General features: G+C 38.3%; 1 protein-coding gene across 3 annotated transcripts in view; it reads left to right on the forward strand.

Annotated features, from left to right (window-relative positions):
• The window catches only part of LOC140149040 (cyclin-dependent kinase 17-like), a 146,840-nt gene that overhangs the window by 42,080 nt on the left and 78,247 nt on the right, over nucleotides 1–26,513 (forward strand). For all 3 annotated transcript variants that reach the window (XM_072171187.1, XM_072171189.1, XM_072171188.1), the window contains exon 3: nucleotides 8,972–9,111. In XM_072171187.1, coding sequence (XP_072027288.1) covers nucleotides 8,972–9,111 — 140 coding nt within the window. The remainder of the gene's footprint in view (nucleotides 1–8,971; nucleotides 9,112–26,513) is intronic.

Raw genomic sequence — 26,513 nt, forward strand, 5'->3', positions numbered from 1 at the left:
CTTTAATATTGCTAAAACCACTTACTGTCTTTTTTCTTTAGACAATAACATTATGAAGATCATGTTTCATCAATTTGTCATTGATAAGTGCCTGAAATGCTGGTAATTTGTGTGTGTGTGTGGGGGGATGGGGGGGGGGGGGGCAATCAAATTGTTAAACTCAACTCATCTCAAAATAATAATTTCTATATAATTATGCAAAAACAATTGGCCATCATGGTTTTGAAATATCATTTTTGACTATCGGAGAGGAAAGAAGGAACAAAAAAAGAGAGAAGATGAACAAAGAAGTTACTTGGTACCCTTTGAACCTTAGACTTGGTGTCCCAAGCTCAAGATGTGTTTCACTGAGCCAGCCAACGAAACCATGCATATATATCAAACTTGCATGTCCAGTGGTTTTCCTTATAAGGTTTTATAAGAATTTACATTGTTTTAGGGTAAATGTAATGAAAATGATTCATTGAAGACAGATATGCATGTAGGAAGAGACAACAAAGGAAATGGTGTTGAGATGACGAAAAATATTGATGAAAATCAACTCCTTTGGGTTGTCTGTGAGCTTAGGAGATACAATAAACTGTAAAAGGTTGAAACAACTCAATTTAAAATATAAATAGGTTGTTGCCGGAAAGTTGAATGACTCCATGGAGAAATCAACCTGTTAATTATGAAAAAAGTATGTAACATTGTAGCTCAATTCTATTTAGCTGTAAATCTGTTGCAGATGACACTAGTGAATTATAAAGAGCTGATTAATGAATACACTTCAACATTAGGCTGTGTCTTTTGTTATTGCAGTATATCTACTGTATCTACCACTTCCTTGATTTTTTCCATTGAAAAAACAAAACCACAAATAACCCTAGCCTGTGTCTTACAGGTCCCGGGACTCTCCAAATCAAAAAGAAAAAAGCGGGGACAATGTAAATATAATTTTTTTTATAGATTTTGTCCCAATGTCAAAAAATGAATTTAGAACCAAAAAACTGCAAATAATGCAATTGTATTTGTTGAAGCTTGTGCTTTATACATAAGACATGTAGTAAAAGTTGTGTGGAATAGAATTCATTTATTTTATGTTTTTGTATGGAAAATATGAGAGGATTGCCAAGTTGGACAAAAATGTACAAACCTAGGGTAAAAGGTCTAGGAGCCATTTGAGGTCATGCAATTAAAGAAAAATCCTAGTATATTTGTCAAGTGCTGTAAGTTAAAACAGTATGCTTTAGTCACCCTTTTCTGGAGTCTGCAAATGAGATTTTAGAAGTGACACTTTATATTAAAAGCAGTTAATTTGTGTTTGATGGATCAGGTCAAATTCAGGTTATTGCACAAAGGTTTTAATTTAAGTTTATTGAAACTAATATAAATGGACAAGAAAGGAAACACATCCAGCTTTTAGGTGAGTGTTTAAATTAAAAGTGCCACATTCATGGATGGAATAGTTGTCTTCCAGATACAGAATGTTTCATTATAAAAATAAAGCATTAAGGAATCGGATAGCAACATTTGCACAGTATTTTTTGTGGGACCTGAGAGCACATCAGACACACCAAATTGCATTATGAATACGAGGAATGCCCTTCTGATAGCAAATAATTTTGATTTTTTTTTTAAATTTTAAAATTCGTAGATACAGAATGTTTCGTTATAAAAATAAAGCATGAAAGAATCGGATAGCAACGTTTTTACAGTATTTTTTGTGGGACCTGAGAGCACATCAAACACACCAAATTGCATTCTGAATACGAGGATGTGTTTCTGATATCAAATAATTTTGATTTTTTGAAATTTACGATTAAAGCCATATTATAACATTTGCTGAGGAAGACACCCTCACTAAATTTTTAAAATTCCTTTTTTCACACGATTAAATTATACTTTATTAAACCAATATACCCTGCAAAAATCAAGACTCTAAGTTAAGTAGTTTTGTCAAAATCCGTGATTTTGAATTAAAGGCTGATTCAGCGCTTTATTATTATTACGATGGAATTATTAGTCGAACGCATACACGATGTTCATAACACACAGTACGTCACGGGCGTGCGGGACGGTGATATACACAACAAAGGGTCGTACCACAACATGACCGAAGGAGTGGTACGTATTGGCATGTATATGTGCGCTGGTAGTAAATTCCAATTTTCTTTGCTTTGCCGTAGTTGTTCGGCTCATAAATAAAAGGGGATATATCTGACAGTAAAAGCTAACATTTTATGGCAAAGAAATGCAAATCTATTTTGTTTGAAAATGTTATAATATTGCTTTAAGTACAAATTTTATGGAAAATTATTAAAAATTGATATTTTTTTAACAGTCCTTGAAGTAAACTTTTTTCCCAAAAAAGACTTTACAGGTCTTTTGAGGAAAAAATATGTATATCTTCAATACGAAGGTACAATTTTTCAAATGATGGACAGCTTTTCCTCCATACATACACTTATTATAGTACATATCATTAGATTGATAAAGTTTACTATGAGGACTGTTAAATGTGAAAAATATCGATTTTTAATAATTTGCCATAAAATTTGTATTATAATATCGCAAATTAAAAAAACAACAATTTAATTGTTTGATATCAGAAAGATGGACATTCCTGGTATTCAAAATGCAATTTGATGTGTCTGATGTGCTCTCATGTCTCACAAAAAATAATGTGCCAACATTGCTATCCGATCCCTTAAATTGATTTATTTTTGGTATCAATTCAAATGTTCATTAGTTGCAGCAAGTTGGAAGACAAACATATCAGACTAACATCTTGGACACTACTCACAAGATGGTTAAATGCTCAAGTAATTTTCAATTTTGATGTTAAGAAGTCATGATAAAAATGCATCATTTATGCCAACAATTATCTCATCCCGCTTAAGCTTAATGAATGAGTAATGAGCAGGAACCATCACTTCTTGCCATTTACCTGGTGCTTTGATACAAACAGGTAGAAAGGAAATATTTGGGGACTGATCAATATTGCCATCAGGTTGGAAAGCTGCTGTCAATATTTCAAGTCCCATCTTGGTTTTTCAAACATTTTTGGTCACATTAAAAGTATAATTTATTTTTTCTTGTACTGTTAATGTGTTATTGTATTTTTTTTCCTTTCTCTGCCAAATTCGCAAATTTCCTCATGTTTAAAATTGAAGAAGGGAAGCAAAGATATTTGGCTGAAGCGGGATTCAAACTGCTGACCTCTAGATTGTGCATTCTTGCTCTACCGTCAGAGCTATCCAGCCCTTTGATAGATGGTGACCGGACACCAATTTACCCATAAGGCCAGTGAAAGTCGATTTTGAGTTTCCCGTCACCCGCCCTCACTTCATTTTCTGACCCTCACTTGAATTCATTATTGTGATTTTCCAAAAAACACCGATAAAAACTGGTTATATTTACAAAAATAATAATGAATATCCCTTTATTATAAACATACATTTTGCTGTCAACCTTGCAGACTCTTTTTAATATACTTTTGAATCTCATTTGGGCTAAATATCCATCTTCAAGTGAGTGAGCGGCAAATAACAACATATTTTACATGTTGGTCATATAATGAAAGGCAGAAAAATAATTAGGGGCCTAATGTATTTTTGTAAGAACCATAAAACCTTGCTGCTGCTGCATGGCCAGGGATTATGCCCATGGATCATGCCCATATTATGATATTGATACAACCTGGGACAGTCGAGCAGGGAAGTGAGGTTTACAGAGAAAGTGACCAGGTGATATTTTATGGCAAGAAAAGAAGGGGAGTGACCTGTGGATTGCGAGTCCTGTAAGGCTTCAGTTCATCAATGAGTGTGTTTATACTGAGCACTTTGCATTACAAGGCTTTTATTCCCCTGTATTTAAATCCTCTCTTCGTCAACCAGATGCATTTGCAGGGAGGATGGAAGTCCAAAAATATTTTTGTAACCTTCAAAAAAGTTCAATGTCAGATTTTGGCTTGCATTGTATTGAAGTAAGTAACTTTTGGTGTCACCCACTAAATCATCACCGGAACTGTTTCTACTGCGAATGTCAGCGAGTATTCTCCGGTATTACATGTATATGGTGAGGTTCACTTACATAACCATTTACGCTATCTGTTTCTAGTATATTCCATATTCCTTGCATCACCCCAAATTACCTCGCATTCACCATCAACCGTTTACTCAGTAGAAACACACTGAATGTTGTCATGATCATGTGGTGTCCTGCAATTTGTTTGTCTTCATTTCATATATAAATTAATTTTGCAAATTTTCTGTTGGGATTTCTGTTTCAAATTCAAAAAATAGATTTTTAAGTAAAAATGCCAGTCAAGAAATTGTTTTGATATCAGCAGGGAATGGATGACGCAGCAAAAGGTGTTAAATGCAGTCGCACATAGCAAATTGTCATTTGTTTAATGTCTGCAGCTCGTGGGAGGAAAGTTGACTCAATATTAACATCAATCTTCATAAATAGGAAACAAAATGTGGATGGTGTCAACAGTCCTTTTTTCATTACTTTAAAGGAGCATTAATACCTATAGGTCTCAGTTTTTCTGAGTTCGTACACCCATTAGCTGAGTATGCTGCCCCTATGTGGCACCATGGTCCTGTGTGTCACCAAGTACCGCTTCAGAACTAATCCAGAAGAGAGCATGTACATCATTTTTGGAATTAAACAACCTATGATGAGACACTCAGGCTTTCTGTAATTTGCCAACCAGGTATGATTGACATGAGCATCAATGTTTGAGTTTTTTCAAATCGGTTTTTCTGAGGGTTTCCATAGCTGGGCGCCACAAAGAGGAGCACCATTCATTGCATTGTAGAGTTTAAGTAATTCTGACAAATTGGTGTAGAACAGTACGTTTTCAGAAAAGCAATGACCAAAATATGGAATAAGAAGACTCCTGGTTTTTGGCTTTTTAATTACGTTACAAGGCTCCTTACATTACTCCTTCTCGCATTTCACCCAAATGTTTTAATGGAAAACTTCAAAACATAACCCAAGCATATAATTGTGCTGTTGACTTGCATCCACTTTGGATTCATTGTAAATTAGAATGTTAATTATTTATCTATTTATTTATTTACTTTGCAGTTAAGAGTAGCGATTTATGTGGTTGTCAGTTGCAATCCCAGCCCCTAGGACCTGGGCAATAGTGGAGACTTAGCTGGGACTTGGCCATGGATGTAACTGCTCAACGTGTGTCCCTGCATTGCCGGGACATGGCGGAATTTATGCAGCTCAAAGGGCCAGGGAGCTACCCATGACATTTTAAAAGAGAACTGTCAACTGTGTCAGGTCATATGCAGGAGGGGGGGGGGCATTTGATCTGTTCGGGGGTCATTTGATCTGTTCTATTGATTTACCAAGGGAATCCAGGTTCTCTGAGAAATCATGCACACTTTGTAATCTTTTTGATAACTTCCCAGGGTTAGAGGTGGGACTTGGCTGGAGATGTACAAGAAAATAGTGCCCTGCCCTGCCGGGACATAGCCTCACTATGTCCCGGGTCCTGGGGGGCAGGGATTGCGATTGACAGCAGCATTAGAGCAAATGTTGTATGCTGAATTGGATTAATTAATGATAAATTAGGGATCAGCAATTTGTTAATATAAAGTGCATATGGTTTGACCTAGTTTAAGACACTGATTCCCATGATGTAGTGGAAATTTTTGGGCACTTGCTATTTTTGCTCTTTTCATGAGTGAAAGAGCAAGAATGAATTTCAAAATTTGCCAAAATAGTTTTGGCCTTTGTAGATATGCTGCTGATTATTGAAGCATAGATAGTGAAGAAGGAACTGATTGAAGGAACTCGGGAATAATGTAAATTGTGTAAAACCATAAAAACAAAAACTGCATACAAACCAGTGAAAAATTGCAAGTACAAAAATAGTACTGGTAATGTAGTTTTGCCTTTAGTCTTTGTGTGCGGTGTCTGCATGATAAATCAACTTCAGAACTAGTAATAAGGTTTGTTTTAATTTTCCTCCAATTTTGACTTTTATATTTGTAGCTATCAGCCAATTGCTTGATCCAAATGCATTGTGGAAGGTTTACAAATGTAAATTGTGTAAAACCATAAAAATAAAAACTGCATAGAAACCAGTGAAAAATTGCAAGTACAAAAATAGTACTGGTAATGTAGTTTTGCCTTTAGTCTTTGTGCGTGTGTCTGCATGATAAATCGACTTCAGAACTAGTAATAAGGTTTGTTTTAATTTTCCTCCAATTTTGACTTTTATATTTGTAGCTATCAGCCGATTGCTTGATCCAAATGCATTGTGGAAGGTTCCTGGGCAATCCAATTAAACTTCTTGTCCTGTTTGTTTGATTTATTGAAATACATTATTAAGGAAGGAATCAAACCTAAAAGAAAGATTTATCACAAAATAATGTTTCCATGATTATGTTCATGCATTCGGACGAAGTGGTAATAATATATTACCATGATAACCAAATCATGTCTTCAATTATGTGATAGTTTCTTTGTAAAGGAAAACCTACATGGCATTTTCCAGGAATATAAAATGCCTTTAATGTGTGGTCTTCCCTAATAAGAAACTTTCAAATTTTCAGCATTGTTGTTTTTCATGGAAAAATTCATTAGAAAACTGAAAGTTGCATGTGGTACGTGTATGCCATGTAAATATTTGATTTTTCTGTATTTTGTCAAATTCATACAAGTTCGGTCAATCACTTTTGGAATGTATTGATATGACACAATGTTTGTATACTTTCAGATTCATCATTCCAGTTTACTTTTATTTTAATACCATTCATTGGAAACAATTTCCAAATAATCTACAAAATATGGCCTCAAAAGATAATATGGAAAAAAAACAAGCATCTTGCTTGTGCTGAAGCTGTCATATTCAACCGACAAAATTTGAAAGAAGACAATAAAACGAGCATCCCAATTGAACAGGATGATGTTTAGGTGGAAACCACTAGTGCTGAGAGTTTGTTACATGCTGCACTAAAGAATTCATGAGAATCATTTGATTCTCTCCCAGTTTACATTCACACAATTTTTACGTAAATCGGATTCTTGCAAATCTATTCAGCAGGAGAATGTTTGTGAGAACCACCCTAACAGTAACACACACTTACATTGTACACTATCCCAACCTTAATCCTAAATTCAAAACAGTAACCCTAAATTCTAATCCTAAGTAACCTTTAATTCTAATCCTAATCTACCAACAGCGCTAAATCCGAACCTTATCCTAAAGGTTGCAAAGGGTGTTCTATAGTTGTGAAAATAGACAAAATAAAAATAAAAAAAACATTTCAACATACCAGATCCATGAACAGACCCATCCACTATATGTATGTGTAGGAAATTATACTGAATAGCAACACATGAAAAAATACTTAAATTTCTGTTTTATTTGATAAATGAAATTAATTCTACACACATGATTCATTTTGTCATTGCGTTCTCTCACAAATGACATCCTCCTTGGTGAATAACACTATCACACATAACATCCTCCATCATGCATCACAGGTCAATGGCTTAATGTTATTTATGTAGTAGATGGATAACCATGTCATGTTATTCATTTTCTATCCTTGGAGGGAGCATTAATGTATGTATTAATGGTGTGTAAAAATAATCAATATCAATAGAGATATTGCCATTACCCACGCACCCTTTATTCATGTTGCTTGATATGATATGGCTCTGTTAATTTTTGTTAGAGAGAACTGTGGATGGTGTACTGAGTCTGTACTCGGATGCTCTGTGTGTGTATGTGTATCCTTGTTTGCAAGTCTTTACAAATAATGCATACACATCTAAACTCCACACGTTCAATGATTTCACAAAGCATTAAAAAATAATGACATCTTGCATCTATTTTTTTGATAAATCTACATGTTCAGTTTGCATTCAACTTCATACTTCAGTTAATATATCCAGTAAATGAAGTGTAACCTTATCAACAGCTATTTTGGTTTCTTTTTGGAGGCTTATGATGTGTTCGATTCCTTTTTTTTAGTTGAGGTTTCACCAATATGTCCATAATTATGTAAAATTGTAAAAACTATATCATGAAATGGTTCATTTCAACATGAAGTGAAGACTGAAAAGGAAGAAGGTAAACTAGCATTGATCACTATATTTAGCAGTTTATATTATAAAGTGATAATATCAATAAACCTGTATATTTTTAGGATCTTCCAATTTGAAATATGTACATGTTGAAATAGTATCTTATGTCTTTAGATCCACCTGCAAGTTAATCAACCCATAGCTTGACTTATCAAATATACAGTGATGCCCTTAACAATGTGAACCTCAGGCCATGACCATATGTGTAAATATTAATAAAGGTCCACCTGATAACAGTAGTTACTAATTCCTATCTTAGGTAGATAGCAATATAATGTGGTTAACCAAACAGATATGCACATTGTATTTGATTGGTTTCAGGAACATGGCACTTAGTTTATTCTTTCCCCATGGAACTGTGAAACAAATGTTGATGGGATTTTAAACTAAATTGTAACTTGTCAAATTGGTTCTAATAGGTGAATAAATGAAAATTAAAATGATAATTTGCAAGGTCTGATAAAGTGAAATACATGGCACAGTAGCATGCAGCTGTTTTCCATGCTTGACAGGTGACTGTGAAGGGGAAATGATTTTACCTCCTAATTACACACAACAATGCACATTATCATACAATCACCTGGTTTCATAATTGGTAGTCTTGTTTTGTCACAAAATTTTGATTTCATTAGCAATACATTTACGTAATAATTGTACGTTAGACTTTAAGACTGTGTAATTGTGCATATTTGTTGAGAGATGCACACAGGCTGAGATGTTGATGTACTTATTCATGTGTAAGGTACCTGTGGAAGAAAGAAACACAACACACATAAATGTAATTTCAGGTGCGAATACACCAGATAAAAAGAATGCAAGTCTGTAGTCTAATGTTCATTTTGTATGCTTCTTCTCTTTTCTGTTCTAGGTATAGTCACATCACAAAACCATAGACAACAAAGTTCAGATGGAGAGAGTGATCAGACATCAGGGACATCAGATGATGCCATCACACCAGTCAGAAGAAGACCGAAACCACCGAGTAGACTACAGAGGAGGTTTAGTGAGGTGAGTGAGGTTGCTTCAACAGACTCAATTGAATTAATCAATATTTCCCTTTCCCTTCCCCACAGCAAGTTTGTCATTTTCTGTGCAAATCTTGGTTGGTGCTGTATTGTGCCAACCAAACAGGCATTTTATATCGCTATATGTTGAGCTAGATGGATATGACGGATGCCTAGATGAGATAGCTGGACACTTTACATGAAATATTGCAACTGCATCGATGTGGACTTCTAAAATCCAGACAAATGTAGACTGGCTTAGTGACTGTCTGCAAACTCTGCATAGCACAAGTTCCATGCAGTTGCAGTACTAATGTTATAATGTAGGCACCGGAGGTTCGCGCGATTTAAAACGGCAAAATGCGCTGGCCACTTTTCAAAATGCAAAAATGCGCCAAAAATAGGTCAAAATGCGCTAAAATGCGCGATCGCCTGTTTTCAATGCAAAACACGAAAAAACATCGGTAAAACAATGGCATGTCAATCAATTACTGAGCGACTTCGGTTCATTTCCAGTTTCTGGAAAAATAAAAAAATAAAGATGGCGACCATCACAAATCGTCGATCGAAATGTCGAAAGCAAGGGCAAATTTCCCCACATTATGCTTGGTTTAATGATCGTTATTTGTATTTTGATGTACATAAGTGAAGTTAGAACCAATATTGCGTGAATTTTCTTGTAAATGCTGCCGATTTGGAGCATAAAATCGTAAGTTTTAACTTTAAGCTTATCGATGGGTCAAAATCGTGAACATTCTCGATGGAATCCAAAATGCGCTTTGGACACCCAAATGCGCGAAAATGTACGCTTTTGCGCGCACCGCGCGAAACTCCGGTGCCTATTATAATGTTTCAAAGCAACATTATTGCACATATGCTTGTCACACAGCTTGTAACAGAGGTGTGTAAAAGTATGCAAATAAGAAATGGGTCAGTACCACATAAAACATATTGATTTACATGTGGTAACGGAACTCTGCCAATGGGTGAGCGAATAGATTTGTTGTTAGTCACATCCTCAATATAATGCTTGCAGCAGAATAACTGGACTCTATATAACCAGATATTTGGGACAATTGGTTGATATTGATATCCCTTATTAGGGAACTAACCAAATTCTTAGACTGGGTTATGGAACCTGCAGCCTGGGAGCCACATGCAGCCCTCGATTATATCCTCTGCGTCCCACAAAGTATTTCTAATAAAAAGTAACATAATGCTACATATGAAAATTAAAACAAAAGTTAGTAATAATACTGAATGGGCAAGTCAAACTGTTTCTTTGCAATGTGAGTTTTATGTGACCCTTGGGTCCAAAAAGGTGGCCATCCCTGAACCAAAAGATCAATGAAGCCCCATAATAATGTAACTAATTGTATTATAAAGCTTGCCCACACCCTCCCTCCCCACATCATGTAACTAAACTGGAAGTGGCTTAAAATGTAAAAGTTAATGTATATTGTATTAAATTCATCTAGATTGTCAAATCGAAAGCGTTTGATTGGAATTCATCTTACTACATGTAATATCAAATCCATTTTTGGTGACTGGGTTACCTTGTTACCCAGTGCTTTCCAGCATTTCATCAGACTGGCAACCTTGCTTCTACTTTCCTGAAGTTGCTATTGTTGGCAGTGGTTAAAAATATTTGGTAAGAAATAGTTCCCCTCATCTCTATTTTTACCGAATATTTTCGACTAGCTTCTAGCACTGCCAATAGTAGCAACTTTTGGAAAGTTGAAGAAGCAAGGTTGCCAGTCTGAAGTGTAGCAGCATGAAACTGTAACAAGGTATGTCACCAAAATGGATTTGGTAGTATAAATGTTAATGTTTTAAGGAGTGAACAAGAAACAAAATCAATATTGTTAACTCCCTCGCATACAAAACTGGTTTGATTCATTGGACTTCATATGTCTTTTGCTTTGTACCCTTACTATATGATACAAAAAAGTAGGTCTATTTTTACAGGCATAGTACAAGTAATTAAAAAAATCCTCATGAGCTCTGCTTAATGCTGATCGAGTATAGCTCTGTTGATAGACCTTCTTAGCTTTTCAATCACTGCCACTTATAACAGCATCATGATGAATGACTGTATTTTTGTTTTTGTCTCCAAAATCTACTCTTTTTCTTTTCATCTGATGAGATAAATATACATGTATACTGGTTAAAGTAGCATCAAATGTAATGGGAAAGTTTAGGCAAAGTAGCAAGTACATTTAGCCTAGTTACTGAGACTTTGTCAAAACAAGTCTTAACAGAAGCAGTATTCACTTGAATTACATCTAAGTCTCTTTAAAGACCATTTTAAGTGGGTCACAATATCTGGGCTTGAAAAGACAGCTAGCAAGCTACCAGACAACTTTGACATGTAAGGTTGTTTAAACAGCAAGAAAACCATGATGTTGAGATTTTGCTGCGCTAATAACTTACGGCAAGTGACTACATGAAACTCAAAACTAGTGGAGCTCAGCTTTATTACATTGTACTATGCATTTCTATTTGGTGTTAGGTCTCTACCTAGAGTTAATACTGACTGTGCATTGCTGATGGTGGAGAAGTTAATGGAAGTGCGATTTATTGTCAAATATGAATTCTCTCACATATTCCTGATGCACCGTCACTATCATGTGATTAGTTTGACGACACTAAAACTGGTACGAATACAGCAATTCAGTGGTTTGCTATCGCATAGAATCTAGTTTGCTACAGATTGTTTTACATGGTCATGCTTTATTCCATGGTTTTGTAAACTGATGCATTTTAGAATGTGTTCACTGTGTCCAGACTTGACCAAGTTAAGTCACTTTTTAGCATCAACAGAGCAGACTAGCTATAAATGGTTCAATCTGATTATCTTCCTCAACTTTGCATTTTGTTTTAAAGCATTCTACTTGGATAGATTCTGTTACTGGGGTTTGCTGATTTTTGTGTGTGTCCATTATAACTTTCCTGTATAAGTACACTTTCTAAGGGAGGGGTGGGGTGGGGTGGGGCGGTAGGGGAGAATGTGTGACATTTCTAGGATTTATCACACTCCCTCATACATAGGGACATGATCAGATGGAGAGGAAGTTTATAAAATCAAATTTTTGGCATTTCAGGTATGAAATGTTATGTAATAAAGACATCGGGTGATAAAAACATTGCACTAACATTCAGTATCCGAAAATAAGGAAAAACATTCAGTAGTCCGCAAAATTTGTTATATTTTTGGGTGCAAATAATAAAATTTGTTTGATGTTTTTTTTTGCTCAGGAAAATCAATGGCTTAAAATTCACCATTCTGATCCATATGCGGATCTCTGTTAACTCAGTGAAATGGTTAATTGAAAATATTCAAAGCTGAACATGCTGAACAAGTGGACATCACAGCTTACGATGTGCTAGCAGTGGTTGGTAGATCTTTCTTGATGATACAAATTAGGCCTATATAACATGACAAGTTAAAATTTTTATGTCAAGTTTTATTTATTTATAAGTTGTGATTTTGTAGGTAAAATATAGTGGTTGTCAGTCAGACAAGTACATGGCTCATCATCGTTGCCCTGGTGAGTTTTGGACAAGAGGATAAGTGCTTATTTTGAACACTACTAACATTTCAATGTTTCGTACCAATTTATGTAGACAACTCTTGTCAAATGGGATGAATATGTGGGGAGGATTAGCTATAGTTTTGTAGATATTTAAGCAGCAGAACAATTCAATTCAATTCATGACTGATTGTATTCTATTTTAGTGTGACATTAACTGTGTTTTGAAGCTAACTGCAAAGAAGATGAAAAGAGGAAGAAAGAAGCACTGAAGTGGAAGTTGACAAGAGAGGTGCAACATTGGCCTTGTCAATGGAAATGTGATTACAGGGCAACATTGATTTGTCAGATATTCTCATGATGCAAACAGTTTGCTAGTTGTCTTGTTTCATCATGTCACTGTAAACTTTTCAAATATGTTTAGGAGACATCTTGTTCTATTTACTCATGTGTTAAAGGAGTATTTCGTGATCCTAGCATCCTCTTTTTATGACATTTTTCAGTAGATATCCACGAAAAAATGCTTATTGCCAAAGTTTCCGGTGATTCCGAATATGCGTTTGCGAGTTATGCATGATTATGTGTATTACACTGCTCCATAGACAATGTGTTGCATTTTCGTTCTGGTATACCAGAATGAAATTCAAATTTTACAATATCTTTGCAAAACGAATTAATCTGCAAGAATTTTTTTGTACATAAACATTATGTAGCCAAAGGTTTCCAGTTATATAAAAATCTCAACTTTTTTTGAGAAAAGTGGGGGGATGATGCTGTGGATCATGAAATGCCTTTTTAATTGTTTCTTCAATAATCGAAGAAGAAGAATGGAGTATTTTCATGTGGCATAAGATTTCCTACTAATTAACATGCACGGGCATGAACCCTCTAATTGAACTGAATCAAGGATGGTTCTAAATGCTAACAAGTTATTCTTGTTGTTCCATTAAATTTATATAAAATTCAAATTCCATTAGTTGTAGCCTCCGAGAAAGGATCATCTCAGGGAGCTGGAGGATTTAGCAACTCCTGATAAGTAACCTCCATTTATATAATATCTATACACATGCCCTTAAGGGTCAAAATAAACATGGCAAGAAGGAGAGGAGATAGGAATAGTACCAGCGTTTCAATCCAATGCTGCATCTCAAAACATCCTTTGGGCTATGCATAAAGCAGTGATGTTTGAATTTTTGTTATGAATCAATGATCCAATACAGTTGATGATGAATTATTATTAGAATTTGATGGGGAATTTGCCAGGATGTGTTGCAGTGTTGGATCACATTCCTAAGAGACACACTCAACGTCACATTATTTCAAGTTATTTATCATGTATAATTGTGATCTTTTATGACGCAGTGGAGTAAGCAATCTTATTAGCGTACAGGCCTTGTGCATTGCTGTGTCTGTAACTATTGCTTTCAAATATGATACAAATTGTTTGTTGTTAATTTTAATGATTTGATTTAAACATTTTTTATTTGTATGCCATCATGGTCAGTTTCATCTTGGTCTCTGTCCCCTGGTTGCTGGTTTATCCTGTTATTTCCGCTTTCATCATGGCTCTTTGTTACTATGGATACAAATCCAATAAAGATATTAGTAAATTAATTTCATTAAAATTTTACATCTTGTCAAGCTATCTATAAAAATGAAATCTTCAAAATTGTTCACGAGAGGGTTATAAGATACTGTAAATAATAAGTGTTCATACAGGCTGCAATATCTGGGATTGCTTCTTTCCTTCTAGAATTTATAATGCACAGGAATATTTTCTTATGGTTTGAAAAGTTTGCCATCTTTGATAGGAAAAAAATATCCAGCCTGGGAATCAAAACTAGGACCGTAATAGACATATAAAATCTGTGATCTATAATCGGAGACTGAATTAAAAAGACCAATTTGCATCAGACCATCATTTCCCAACAGCTTGTGAGTGGCTAGTAGTGCGTAAAAAGAAGGTTATTCATTCGGGCCTTCATCGCAGAAAAGGAATCACAGAAAATGATGGTATTACATGTATTTCAAGGCAAAAGGCACTTTTTCTAGGCATTGTTGACATGGTGCATGCAGAAAAGAAAGTTTGCTATTACTAAGATTCAAATGTAAGTTCATTTGAATGTAAGTTCATTCGTGCTGGTGATAAGATCTAACTTTTGAGATGGTTTGTATGTTTGAAAGTGAAAAACTAACTATAGGGCATGCTGTTATGATGCTGCATTCAGAAATGTCAATCCTCACGACAAATCGAAAACAAACCGTTTGTGAGTGCGACTGACCGATGATGTCCGACGCAAACTAGTCTTTTTAGTCATGTTAGTTAGCCCTAACCATACCAAACAACAAAAAACCACACTTCACAAAACATAGGCACAGGCAGGTATCCCATGTGATGTGATTGCATCATCATGCGAACAGTCATATGGTCGCGGAAAGCTTGGCTGGGCAAGCTACACCCCCGTGGCAAGGTAGGCCCGTGCACGTGTCTGGCACACGAAGGGTCGGTGGTTCAAAACCGCACCCGAGAAAAGTTTTCTCTCCTTCTTCTTTCTTTCGTCCTTCCTTCTTTCCTTCCCCCTCACCAAAAAGCAGCGAGGGCGTTAGGGTTAGTCTTCGATTAGAGCCACAGTTCCCATTGTCAAGTGGTATGGGTGAAGGTCTTGCAAACACAGGACCTCAGTGGAACACTGCAATTTCTTTTATCTTTCTTTGTTTTTCCATCTTGTTTATAAGAGTTGGTTCAAACTCCTCTCAAAGGGCAAATGGTAATAGTTACATTTCCGTTGTAACATTGTCCTGAATACTGTCCACCTTATTGGATATCACCAAAATAAGGCTTTGTTTTTAACATTTTGAACATCATCTTTTCTGCCCTAATGGAAGTGTTTTAATTTCCTGCAGATGCTGGTCATCTTGATACATAATGAACATTTGTATTAGCATGGGCATTGAGCTTACAGGCCTAGCAATCCTTTTAAAACTGGTTATTTTTAGTAGGATTTTAATAAGATTCTAGTTGTATATTTCTATTGGGACGCATTTGCGTAATATGCTGGCTAAGAGGAAGACTAAGAGATTGAATTGGCTCTTGAGAATTGACCTGTAGAAACTGACTTTCCCAACTTGGACATGTATTATCAGCCAGCTATTCAGGAGCCATTTTATTTAGTAGTTTTTTAGTTTAGTTTGTCTTGATAAATTCTTTTGGGGAATTGAGCTTCAAATGGAAAAGAGTACAAAAGGAATGTTTTTACATGTATATATATGTCTAATGCCAATAGATCAATGCATGGTTCTGCTTTAGCAAACATGCAATGACAAAACTAACAAAATGGGTGTACGTTACCTTATTACTACTACATGTAGCCCCAGGCCCCAGAAGAGGAGTCAAAGCCTCTGTTATTAATGTTTACAGGATTAAAAAAACAAACATGAAAAAACACAAAGTTTGGCCTACATTGTATTTGGCTTGTACAAATTAGGCCAAAACCTGCTCACTTGTTCAATATGTGCTACAAATAAATACTATATATCACAGTAGGAGAGAAAACTTTGTTTTTGACTTGATATTGAGCCAAATGAGGAAACCCAATGGGATTTGCTTCTCTACATACTGTATCATAGATGTATCAACATAGTTTTCCTGTTCCCAAAAAGTAGATCTACAATGACTGATAGTCTTTATGATAATTTTCAGTAGGTCTCAGTTACGGATGTAGTATGATGACAGCAAATTTGTACTCAAAAATACACACAGCACCAAACAGCAAACAGAGTAACCTACTTTAATAACCAAATTCTTTTTGAGACATGAAGATCATACTAAAATGAGAACATGAGGAACGTGAGAAATAAGACCAGTGCTGGAAATGATATGTGTGTTAACAGTACTGAAAATAGGCACACCTTACATGTGTGTACACCAACTTAGAACTGCCAGGCAAAATCTTCCTCCGCTAATGACAGTCACGGACTTGAACTAGTAAATGTGTGTCAACTTTTTTCACACTGCCATTATCCTGATAGAAGATAGTAAAGATGAACACAATGGGTCTTTAGGTGCTAGATTGTCATTGTGAAATTGTATGTTTGATCCTGGGGTTTGATCCCTCTGAGAGATGCAGTACATCGTATAATATAAGTGACAATTTGTGGAAATAGATTTTGGGTCAGTTTTCAGAGGCACATCTGTGTAATTTTCTCCAAACTTTCCCTATTGTTACATGTAGTTTAACACTTACATGTAGGACAGGTTGTGCATTTATAAGGTCACAAAGTGATACCTCCAATTTAGTGCAATGATAGAAGAGTTCTCAAATCTAACTAGAAGATACAGGTGTGTGACTGTGTGGGTGGGGGTGTGTCTGTATTATATGATATTTTAATCGCAACCACAGACACACAGAATCTTTCAGAGGACATCCGCTGTTAGGTGCAGGAGGTTGCTCTTTAGAGCTGACCTCTTTGGGTATATGATATTAGGGCATTATGTGATGTGGTCTTGCAAAATGAATCAAAATTCAGTTTTCAAGTTTATTATATGGGTCATTTGCAGACCGTGGTTAGTTAGCAATACACACTGTCCTCAGTTGGTGGCAAACACTCACAGGGGTGGGTCGGTGTGTGTCCAGCATATTTGTAATAAAGTGACAGGTGAATAAAAAGTAGAGTAAAGAAATTGAGAACAACCTGAGAAGCTAGTTAGTGCTGAGACCTTCATCCCACGTCACACCTTCATGACCAGTTCTCGCTTTCCTCTTAATAGTGGTAAAGATAAAGGTGAAAGAAGGAAATACCCTACAGAGCTGTGTTTATTCTTATTATTACTAACTAAACAGAAATTCAGATGGTGATTACTCTCTTCCATATTCAGTTTAAACAAATAGCTCTAGTTGTAACATGATACTTTTTTCCATCAAGGATGACGTACAATTATAGAACGTGATAAATCTTTAGATATAGAGTAATTTGCACAGGAGAAAGAGACCCAAATGCTTTCACAACCAATCAATAATTCTTTATCTTTTTTTTTTAAAGAAAAACAAAGTACAAAAGGGAAAAGTAATCGATACAATATTGCAACTGCTTCAATTTGATTTAGAAATGGAAATGTGTTTAGTAGATGCAGCTATGCTGTATCCAGGGTTTGGTTTTTACCGGCAAAAACCTGTTTTTGCTGGCAAAGTGGCAAAAACTGGCAAAAACTCATATGTTCATAAAGCTCATAAACAATAACACAACTTTTGATCAATCATTCAACATATTTTTTGTCTCATCAAGTCCTTCAAATGAAAATGTTTTGAATTTGATATGCCACAATTCAGTTACATGTGCTATATGAACAACGAAAACCCATGCCTTTAATTTCTTTTTTTATGTCACTTATAATTACCAAATCTGGCCTTGTTACACTCAGGAAATTATTTTTGTAACTTAATAATAATTTTGTTTTGAAATATTTTTATATAACTTATTAATAATAATTTTGTTTTGAGATGAAAAAGGAACTTTTTCAACACTTTTTAGTTTTTGCCATTTTTGCCGGCAAAAACTGTTCTTACCAAGTGGTTAAAACCGTGGTTTTTCCACATGCAGCAAAAACCTGCGAACCCTGATACACACCCCCACACACATGCCCCAACACAACATACATGTAGAGGATTGTGGGTAATTTTCATTTAAACACATTAAATAAGTGTATAAATGAGCTCCTGCCTTATGCCAACACCCATATTTTCTGCTTGCATACCAAAACCACACCTGTCAACTCTTTCTTGACCTTAAACTTAAAGAAAACACTTTTGTCAATGATGGGACTATTTTTACAGGGAAGCTGCTCTTTGACTCAATTGTAGTATCATATTTCTGCATATCATTTTTTCCCAGTTGCAAATTGATCATATTAGTATGAGGATATAAGGATACAGGTTATACATGGCAGCCTTTAATATAATGTGGTGTCATTTTATCGCTTGACTATTTTGACAATTGGTAATTCAAGATGAAAGGTGTAATAATATTGTGGTATTTACCCCTGCTAGCTATGTGCAGTATAGCACGGGTTGGTCTTCCAAGTTGTCTTGTGCATGTGTTAAGAGATAAACTCTCATGGATTTTTTTTGCTTCATGCAGCAGAGGCATTTAAGTAATATGTAATATTAGAAAGATACAAGTATTTTGTATACATGTAAGTACTAAATTTTTATTTGCAAATTATGTATGGCGTTTATAAACGTAATTTATATCATTTGATGTTATGCAGCATGATAGGTGAAATGTTATGGATGTTAATTTTGAGATAATAACAACAGAGCAAATAATATATGCAGTGTCTTTTGATTTTCTATTCATTTTTGCTTCATTATTTGTAAACCTTCATCTTCATTTTATATAAGAAATAGTTCATTTTTGGCAGTTTTATGTATATTGTTCTTCAAATTAAATTAAAATTGACTGTAGTCATCATCCTTTCCACCCCTGCTATTTTAATACCGCACACATTTCCAAAGTCAATTGAAATACCATGGACGTACACTTCAGATAAATGAAAATCATACCAATATCTAACTGTGACATGTCCTATACCTCCAAATTCCCCCGCCTCCAAATTTCCCCTACCTCCAAATTACCCCCTAGTATGTGACCTCTTGCACGTACCATAGACAGCCTCAGTTTGGTGTGTTTATATAATTTTTAATAAAATATCCTAATGTCGTATGTTGCTGTGCTTATATAGTACAGTGGAGTGCTGTTTTGACATTTTAGCTTTTGCGATCTAAAATGCAAGTCATGTTTTCTGCATTTTAGGCTTCATACAGCTCCATTACCAGCTCTAGTTGTTCTCTAGAGATGCTTGACATTTCCCAAGAGATAAGAGACATAATAACACAGAGATTGTTTGAATTTGATTGTTTTGCTCATTTTTACCTCTACTGTTGCTAGTGAATTGATGAGTATGAAGATGATGATGAAAATGATGGTAATGGTAATGATGATGAGGAGTATGATGGTGATGATGATGAGGAGGAGGAACTTAACCATAGCAGTGATGATTAGAGTAGTGAAGAACTGATTACCCCAAGTTCTGAATATGTTGATCGCTTATAATTTCTTCTTGAAATGGTCATTACCTATCCCAACTCCAATCTGTACTTGGGAAAATAACCATGCTGACATGCCCTACACTCCCTGAGAAAATAATTGGGATGCCCTCTATAGTCAGCAATAATATTTATCGACATTTACTTGCATTCAGAACTGATAAGCTTAAAATCGGGCCGATTCAGAAACTACCAATTTGATTTGTACATCACTAACTAAAAGTATGATAATGCATACTTGTAATTGATCACAGCTATTTATAGATGTAGAGACAACAAAAATGCCTGCAAACCCAACTGACACATAGACCTGATTAAATAAAATGAAACCTGCACTGATTTGGTACTTCAGTAAATATTATTCAGCAAGGATAAATATCAGGATTGTGATGGTGACCAATTTGTGGTTAATATAAGGGGGCTTTGAGGCAGCGCTAGTCTTGTTTTCCGGAAAGGGTATAATTAAACCATCAATCAGATTTCTGTGTGGACTGACACATGGTCGTCTGTTTGAACAGTGGACACTATGCTACACTTTTACTTCAATGAATGTGGTTAAAAATAAATCTACCATTCCATGTTTTGATTAAGTGTTGGTTTATTTGTATTTCAATTTATATAATATAAGAATGATAGCTTAGTGGATGTTTGTGTAATAATTAGTCAAAAGGTTGTTTTGAAAAAGCTGGGATGCAGGTGCTCTCCGAGTTGGGAAATATATTTACTGTCATCTGTATGTTACAAAGCCATTGGAAGGCAGTTATTCAACAAACTGGACTTGTGATAAATTGGACATTGGTTTGCACTTACCTATGTATCAAAAGCAAAATAATTGCAGGTGTAGTGTCCTTGACAGCTTAACAAATGAATTGTCTAGAGATAGATCTTGATTATCATGTAGCAAATACTGTCTACAGTAGATAGCAAACTTATTTGACTCTTGTTTAAAAATGGATATTTTGATGGGCTATATCAAAAGCAAGATATAATATATGTGACACAGCCTTGAAAGCATATCAAGTGAATTGACAACCAATAGATCTTGATTATTTTGTAGCAAGTGCAAGATTGCAAACAGTAGATAAAGTCTGTGCAATGTATGTGCAGTAGGGAGAGTCACATATATTTAAAGCAGGTGGTATTGGATATATACATGTATGTATTAAAATGGAAGATTGTGTTTTCAATCCATGTCACAATGTTTTCTTATCAGTGGTCATTATTTTGTACCAAGTGCTATCTTCAGTAGACAGCAAATTTTGAACAGAATAAATTAGTGTAAGGCGAGCAGAAGAGAAATCTAAAGCAGACAGATGTAGGTAACATGTATTAAATTTTACAACTAGGTTTGCTATACAGGGTATTGCAGGACATTATGTTCCGCCAGTGGTTATCTTGATTATGTTGTTACAAGTTCTGTCTGCATTAGACAGCAACTTTTGAACAGAATAAATTGGTGTCAGGCAAGCATGGTAAGAATAGCAACAGAAATCAAACGTAGGTAGATGTAGGTAACATGTATTTAATTGTACAATTTGGTTTGCTATCTAGGGTATTGCCGTGTTTTCATATGTTTCTGTCAGTAGTTATATTGATTATATTGTAACAAGTGCTATCTTCATTAGACAGCAAAATTAGAATGGAATAAATTATTGTATAACATGTATTAAATTGTACAATTAGGTTTGCTATCCAGGGTGTTGCAGTGTTTCTTTTTGTTTCCCTGTGTTTCTGTCAGTGGTTTAATCTTGATTATTTTGTAACAATTAGTGCTATCTTCAGTAGATAGTAAGTTTTTTTTAACCAAATATATTAGTGTAAGGCAAGCACAGTATGAATTAACAACATATCTAAGGCAGGTAGATAATGCATTTAGGTTTGCTATCCAGGGTGTAGGAGTGTTTTCTATTGTTTCTGTCAGTGGTTATCTTGATTATTTTGTAGCAAATGCTTTCTTTAGTACAGTAATTTTTGAACAGAATAATATAGTCAGGTCAAGGTGTGCCCAGTACTGACTGGTAAGAATATCCACAGAATATGTCAGCATTACATGTCTGAAAGTGCATAATTCTGTTTGCCATCCAGCAAGTCGCAATGTTTTTTCTTGTTTCTATCGTTGGTTATCTGCTTCTCTTTGTATTGAGTATAGATTCAGTGGCGTAAAGGTCTTATCACAAACTAAATTCCACTTTGCAATGTTTCTGCAGTAGCGTGAAAGTTGTTTGCACAGAGAAGATTGCGTGCATGCAGAGAATTTCAGACCGTAAGAGATGATCAATCCTTATACAATTCCAATCCATTCTGTTTGACTTTTACATAAAAAATGATTAAAAACGTAAAGACTGGGAAGATAAAGTGTACGTTTTACAGGAAATTACATCTTACTTCTCTGTTCATGTCGTGTGGCTACTAGGTTGCTTGGCAACAAATATTCTGTATGAGCAAGATTTTCATTATTAGTAAATCTAATCTTTCCTGAAGCTAAGATGTGATGGTCATTTGGCAGAATTGTTTTATTTCAGTTCTTGAAATTCAAAAGCATTGTGTACATTATGATCAGATTCACATAGTTATTTAATCACTAATCAGTTGTTAATTTTTACAATTTCCTTCATTGCTGGCAATTCATGCAAATTATGCAGTTGGAATACCAGATCAAAACATGCAGGAACTTGCTCTGTAACGGTCAGTATTAATGAGCGAATATGAGTATCTGTGTGTACTGTGTAAAATGCAGAGGAAATATGTGATAAAAATAGTGAGAGGAAAACATGCCCATTTTCACCCACCCACTGCTGTGTATGTAATATATGCAGATGATAAAAGCTGGATCAAGAAACAAGAAAAGACTCAGTACACCGGTCGATCTTACCGCTTCCGATGTTGATTAAGATACTTCTTGCATCGATCCCGAGATGCGGAAAACCAATAGTCATTTTGTCCCACATAAATGAATAAATAACAAAACCCCCGATCCCCGGTGGACTCACCCAAAAGGTGACGTCACACCATATGATCGCCCTTATCCTCCTTGGTCTCCGACTGACACAGACGCGTGCCTATCGATTGTTCATAGCACTGTGTATCAATTTCGACCAAAGGCGAGATATACGGTTGTAGTTTCACACCTTAGGTTAAACCAAACCGGTATTGTTCGGCTGAGGATAGTTTTGACGGCATTTTCTGGCGAAAAAGTGACAAAAAACGATCCAAAACTTAGCTACATATCGTGCCTCCGTTGGGAGACGGGACACACGATCAATTCAAAATGGCAGCTCGTTGACGCCATTCATTTTGTTTCCCACGTAAAACAACCATTGCAGCCTGTAAGTTACAATAGATGTTTGTACATACACATTGTATTTCATGTACGGTAGGTTATTGTTGCTATGTTAGGGTGATTACTCTATCGTTATGTCTTCATTACCGTCCAATAAAGACGAAGTTAATCAGATATTCATACGGTGGGGATTGGTAGGGACCCGTCCTGACATTTTAGTAATAAAGTTAGCCAGTCCTTACTTTTACCACTAACGTTAGCGACCAGCCTCCGTGCTCAGGTTTGCTTACTGGGCTTGAGTCGCGTGTTGGGGGGGGTAGTGCCCCCTCCCTTTCTCCTCGCTTCGCCTCGGCCTGTCGGGCTTGCCCTTCCCTGGTGACGGAGCGGGACCCACACCGCTCTGTTTCACCCACAGGGAGTGCTCACGATCTTCTAGATGTCTTTCTTTTGCTTAGGACTCCCCGAGTTCCAGCTTGACGATTGGGATAGGCTCCGTCAGCGCCATAAGACGAAGAAATCTACCAAGGGCACTGGTAAGGTCGACACGGTGGATTCTGCTGTGACAGCCCCTATGGGTCATGGCAGGTCTGCTTAAGGGGCTCCGGTCCCCGGACAAGCAGGCGGTTCCTTCGGGACTGCTAAGCGTCCAAAGGCTCAGCAGCCAGCGAAAGCACTGACTATACGTCGGAGCAAAGTAGCAGGCAGCAGAGCGGTAACCACCAGCTTAAAACCCTAGCGGGTTTTGCAGCAGGAGGATACCAGTCGACACGGTAGATTCTGCTGTGACAGCCCCTATGGGTCATGGCAGGTCTGCTTAAGGGGCTCCGGTCCCCGGACAAGCAGGCGGTTCCTTCGGGACTGCTAAGCGCGTCCAAAGGCTCAGCAGCCAGCGAAAGCACTGACTATACGTCGGCGCAAAGTAGCAGGCAGCAGAGCGGTAACCACCAGCGAAAACCCTAGCGGGTTTTGTAGCAGGAGGATACCAGTCCTCTAGCGAAAATCCTCACGGGTTTTTAGCAGGAGGACACCCGCCTGTTGCAGGCATATCTACGGGCTCAAACAGCCACAGTAGTAGCCAGCGACGGGCAGCATGCAAGGGTACCCGGGCTTGCCTGGGTTGAACCCTAGCATGCATGGGTTCAGCAGAGACGATACCGCGGCTAACGCTGTGGGTGTAGTCTTAGCAGAACCAACTGGGGTTGTCACACGGCAGCGTTCCATGGCGGGACCGCCGAGTGATACCCTGGGCCCTAGAATAGCTGCTGGCTGTCCACAGGGACTGGCTGGCGATTATTCAGGGGTTGGGCTCGCAGTCTCTCACGGGACAGCGACCCAGGTGCATTCGGTGGCAGCTACAAAGACGAGCTACGGCTTGACTTCAGTGGTAGCCGCTATGCACCCGCCCATAGCTGCCGTGAGTGGTCCGCCACACACAGCGACCTTAAGGGCGAAGCTCTAGAGGGTACAGTAAGTAGCTTGAACAGCCTAGCTGATCAACAACCCACTTATGTCCTCGAGAGCCAGCGGAGCGTGGGTGATCCATTACCGTCAATGGGTCAATTACCCTCTCTTGATCGATCACTGTCAAATCAACAGGGCATAGCTCCATTGATTGACGCTGCCTATTCAGGTGGCGAGGTGATTGATCGGGGTATGCACGCTCAGCTACCCGTGGTACTAGGCAAGCTCCCTCTAGCCAAGGGACAGCCGGTATAGCGGGTACCCATACACACGGGCTTGATCCTTGCGGGGAACGCAGTGAGGCATGGGTACAGTGGTACACAGCCGGAGCCCTCACGGGCACCTACGCTGGAACCACGCATACAGCGGTACACAACCGGGAACCCTCACGGGTACCCATGCTAGTACCGCGCGGTACCACGCCAGCACACAGCTTGATCCCCAAACAGGGAACGCGGTGTGGCGAGGGTACAGCGGTCCACAGTTGGGAACCCTCACGGGTACCCACGCTGATACCGCGACCGGTACCGCAGCACCGCTTTAGTCGCCACAGTCTCTGTGGCAACAAGGGGGAGGCGGTGCTGGTACTGCAGTACCATGGGGTTACCCTGGTGGCGGATCCTTTCAGGGTCAGCTGCCGGCTGGGTATGCCCGTGGTACCCGCCGCAGGGTGTTTCTTCCACGGCCTAGCACCGTGGCAAGTGTCGCCAGCGATGGCCACGCAGTACCAACATCAGCTGTTGACCAGGCCAGCCGGCATGGGGCTAACCCAGATCTTGATCAGGGTAGGCCCGTGCTGCTAGCGCTAGGACGACGGCTGCGAGAGCATGCGGACCCAGTGGTGCCATGGCGGATACCTCAGGGTCTTGCGGGAGTACTCCCTCTTCTGCTGGCAGGTAGTCGGCGAGCCACACAGTGGTTATGCCTTCTTACCCGTTTTCAGATGCCCGTCCTCAGTTACCGTCATCATCGGAGCATGATACGGATACTGTGGGCGAGGGAAAGGAGTCGGAAGCTGAGTCCGGTAGTGACATCACTACAATCTCCTTCCCCGCTGCCCCGCGAGGGAGAGCAACAGCACTGATCTTCCTCCGGACACCCCCTAAGGGGGGAGTCCATGGGGAGGACCAGGGGATCCTTTCAGTAGGATGCTCAGCTGCTGCTTCCTCACAGGGGGCGCCTGCACTCTCATTCCCGGCAAACCTCACGGGTAGATATCGTGGGGCTGTCGAGCTCAGTAGAGCTATGGCGCCGCGTGCTTGCACGCTTCCTCTGCGATGTAACGCGGGAGGACCACGGACCTACCTGAGGGGGTCCGAGAGGGACCCAGATGTCGTCAAGCGTATCACGCTCAGACAACATCTGAGCTCTTCCGCGAGGTGAGCCTATTAGCGGTGCTAACAGCTAGCCTCAACGAGAGCTCCATGGGCCTAGCCCATAGGGTGTCCACTCAGCGCCGGGGGGGGGGGCCTGCCACTCCAATCGCTCAACGCGATGGAAAGGCAGGGTCCTTTTTCTCTTTGGATGCTTCTGCGCTACGGTGGAGGACCGTGCAAAGAAGCTACCAACGGGAGCACTCTGAAGAGGTCGGAAACTGCCCTTACCATGGGTAGGAGCTCCGACTTCAGCAGACCGTGCACCACCAACAGTACCCGAGCCCACTACCTCTGCAGCACCCATTTCTGGGAGGCGCAAGGGTAGCACAGGAACAGCTGGCAAGCCCCGTAGACGAGCAAGCGCTCTTCCAAGGGAAGCTAGGCAGAGCATTCCTGGGGGCTCAGCGGTTTTTCCACAGGGGATCTCCCAGTGGATCGACCGCTTATGGCTTTCACCCAGAGGTGGGAAACCATCTCTTTGAGCGCCTGGGTATGGTCAGTGGTGAGTGGGGGTTACAGACTGGCAACCCAGTCTCCCCACATTCGTCTGCACATTTCAGAGGTCCACAGTAGTGCCGTCAGACGGGCCCCAGCGTCGGGCACTACTGACAGGGATCACACAGCTTCTCACGAAGCGGGCGATTGTCCCGGTC

The sequence above is a fragment of the Amphiura filiformis genome, chromosome 3 (genome assembly GCF_039555335.1).
Source record: "Amphiura filiformis chromosome 3, Afil_fr2py, whole genome shotgun sequence".
NCBI classification, from domain to species: Eukaryota; Metazoa; Echinodermata; class Ophiuroidea; order Amphilepidida; family Amphiuridae; genus Amphiura; species Amphiura filiformis.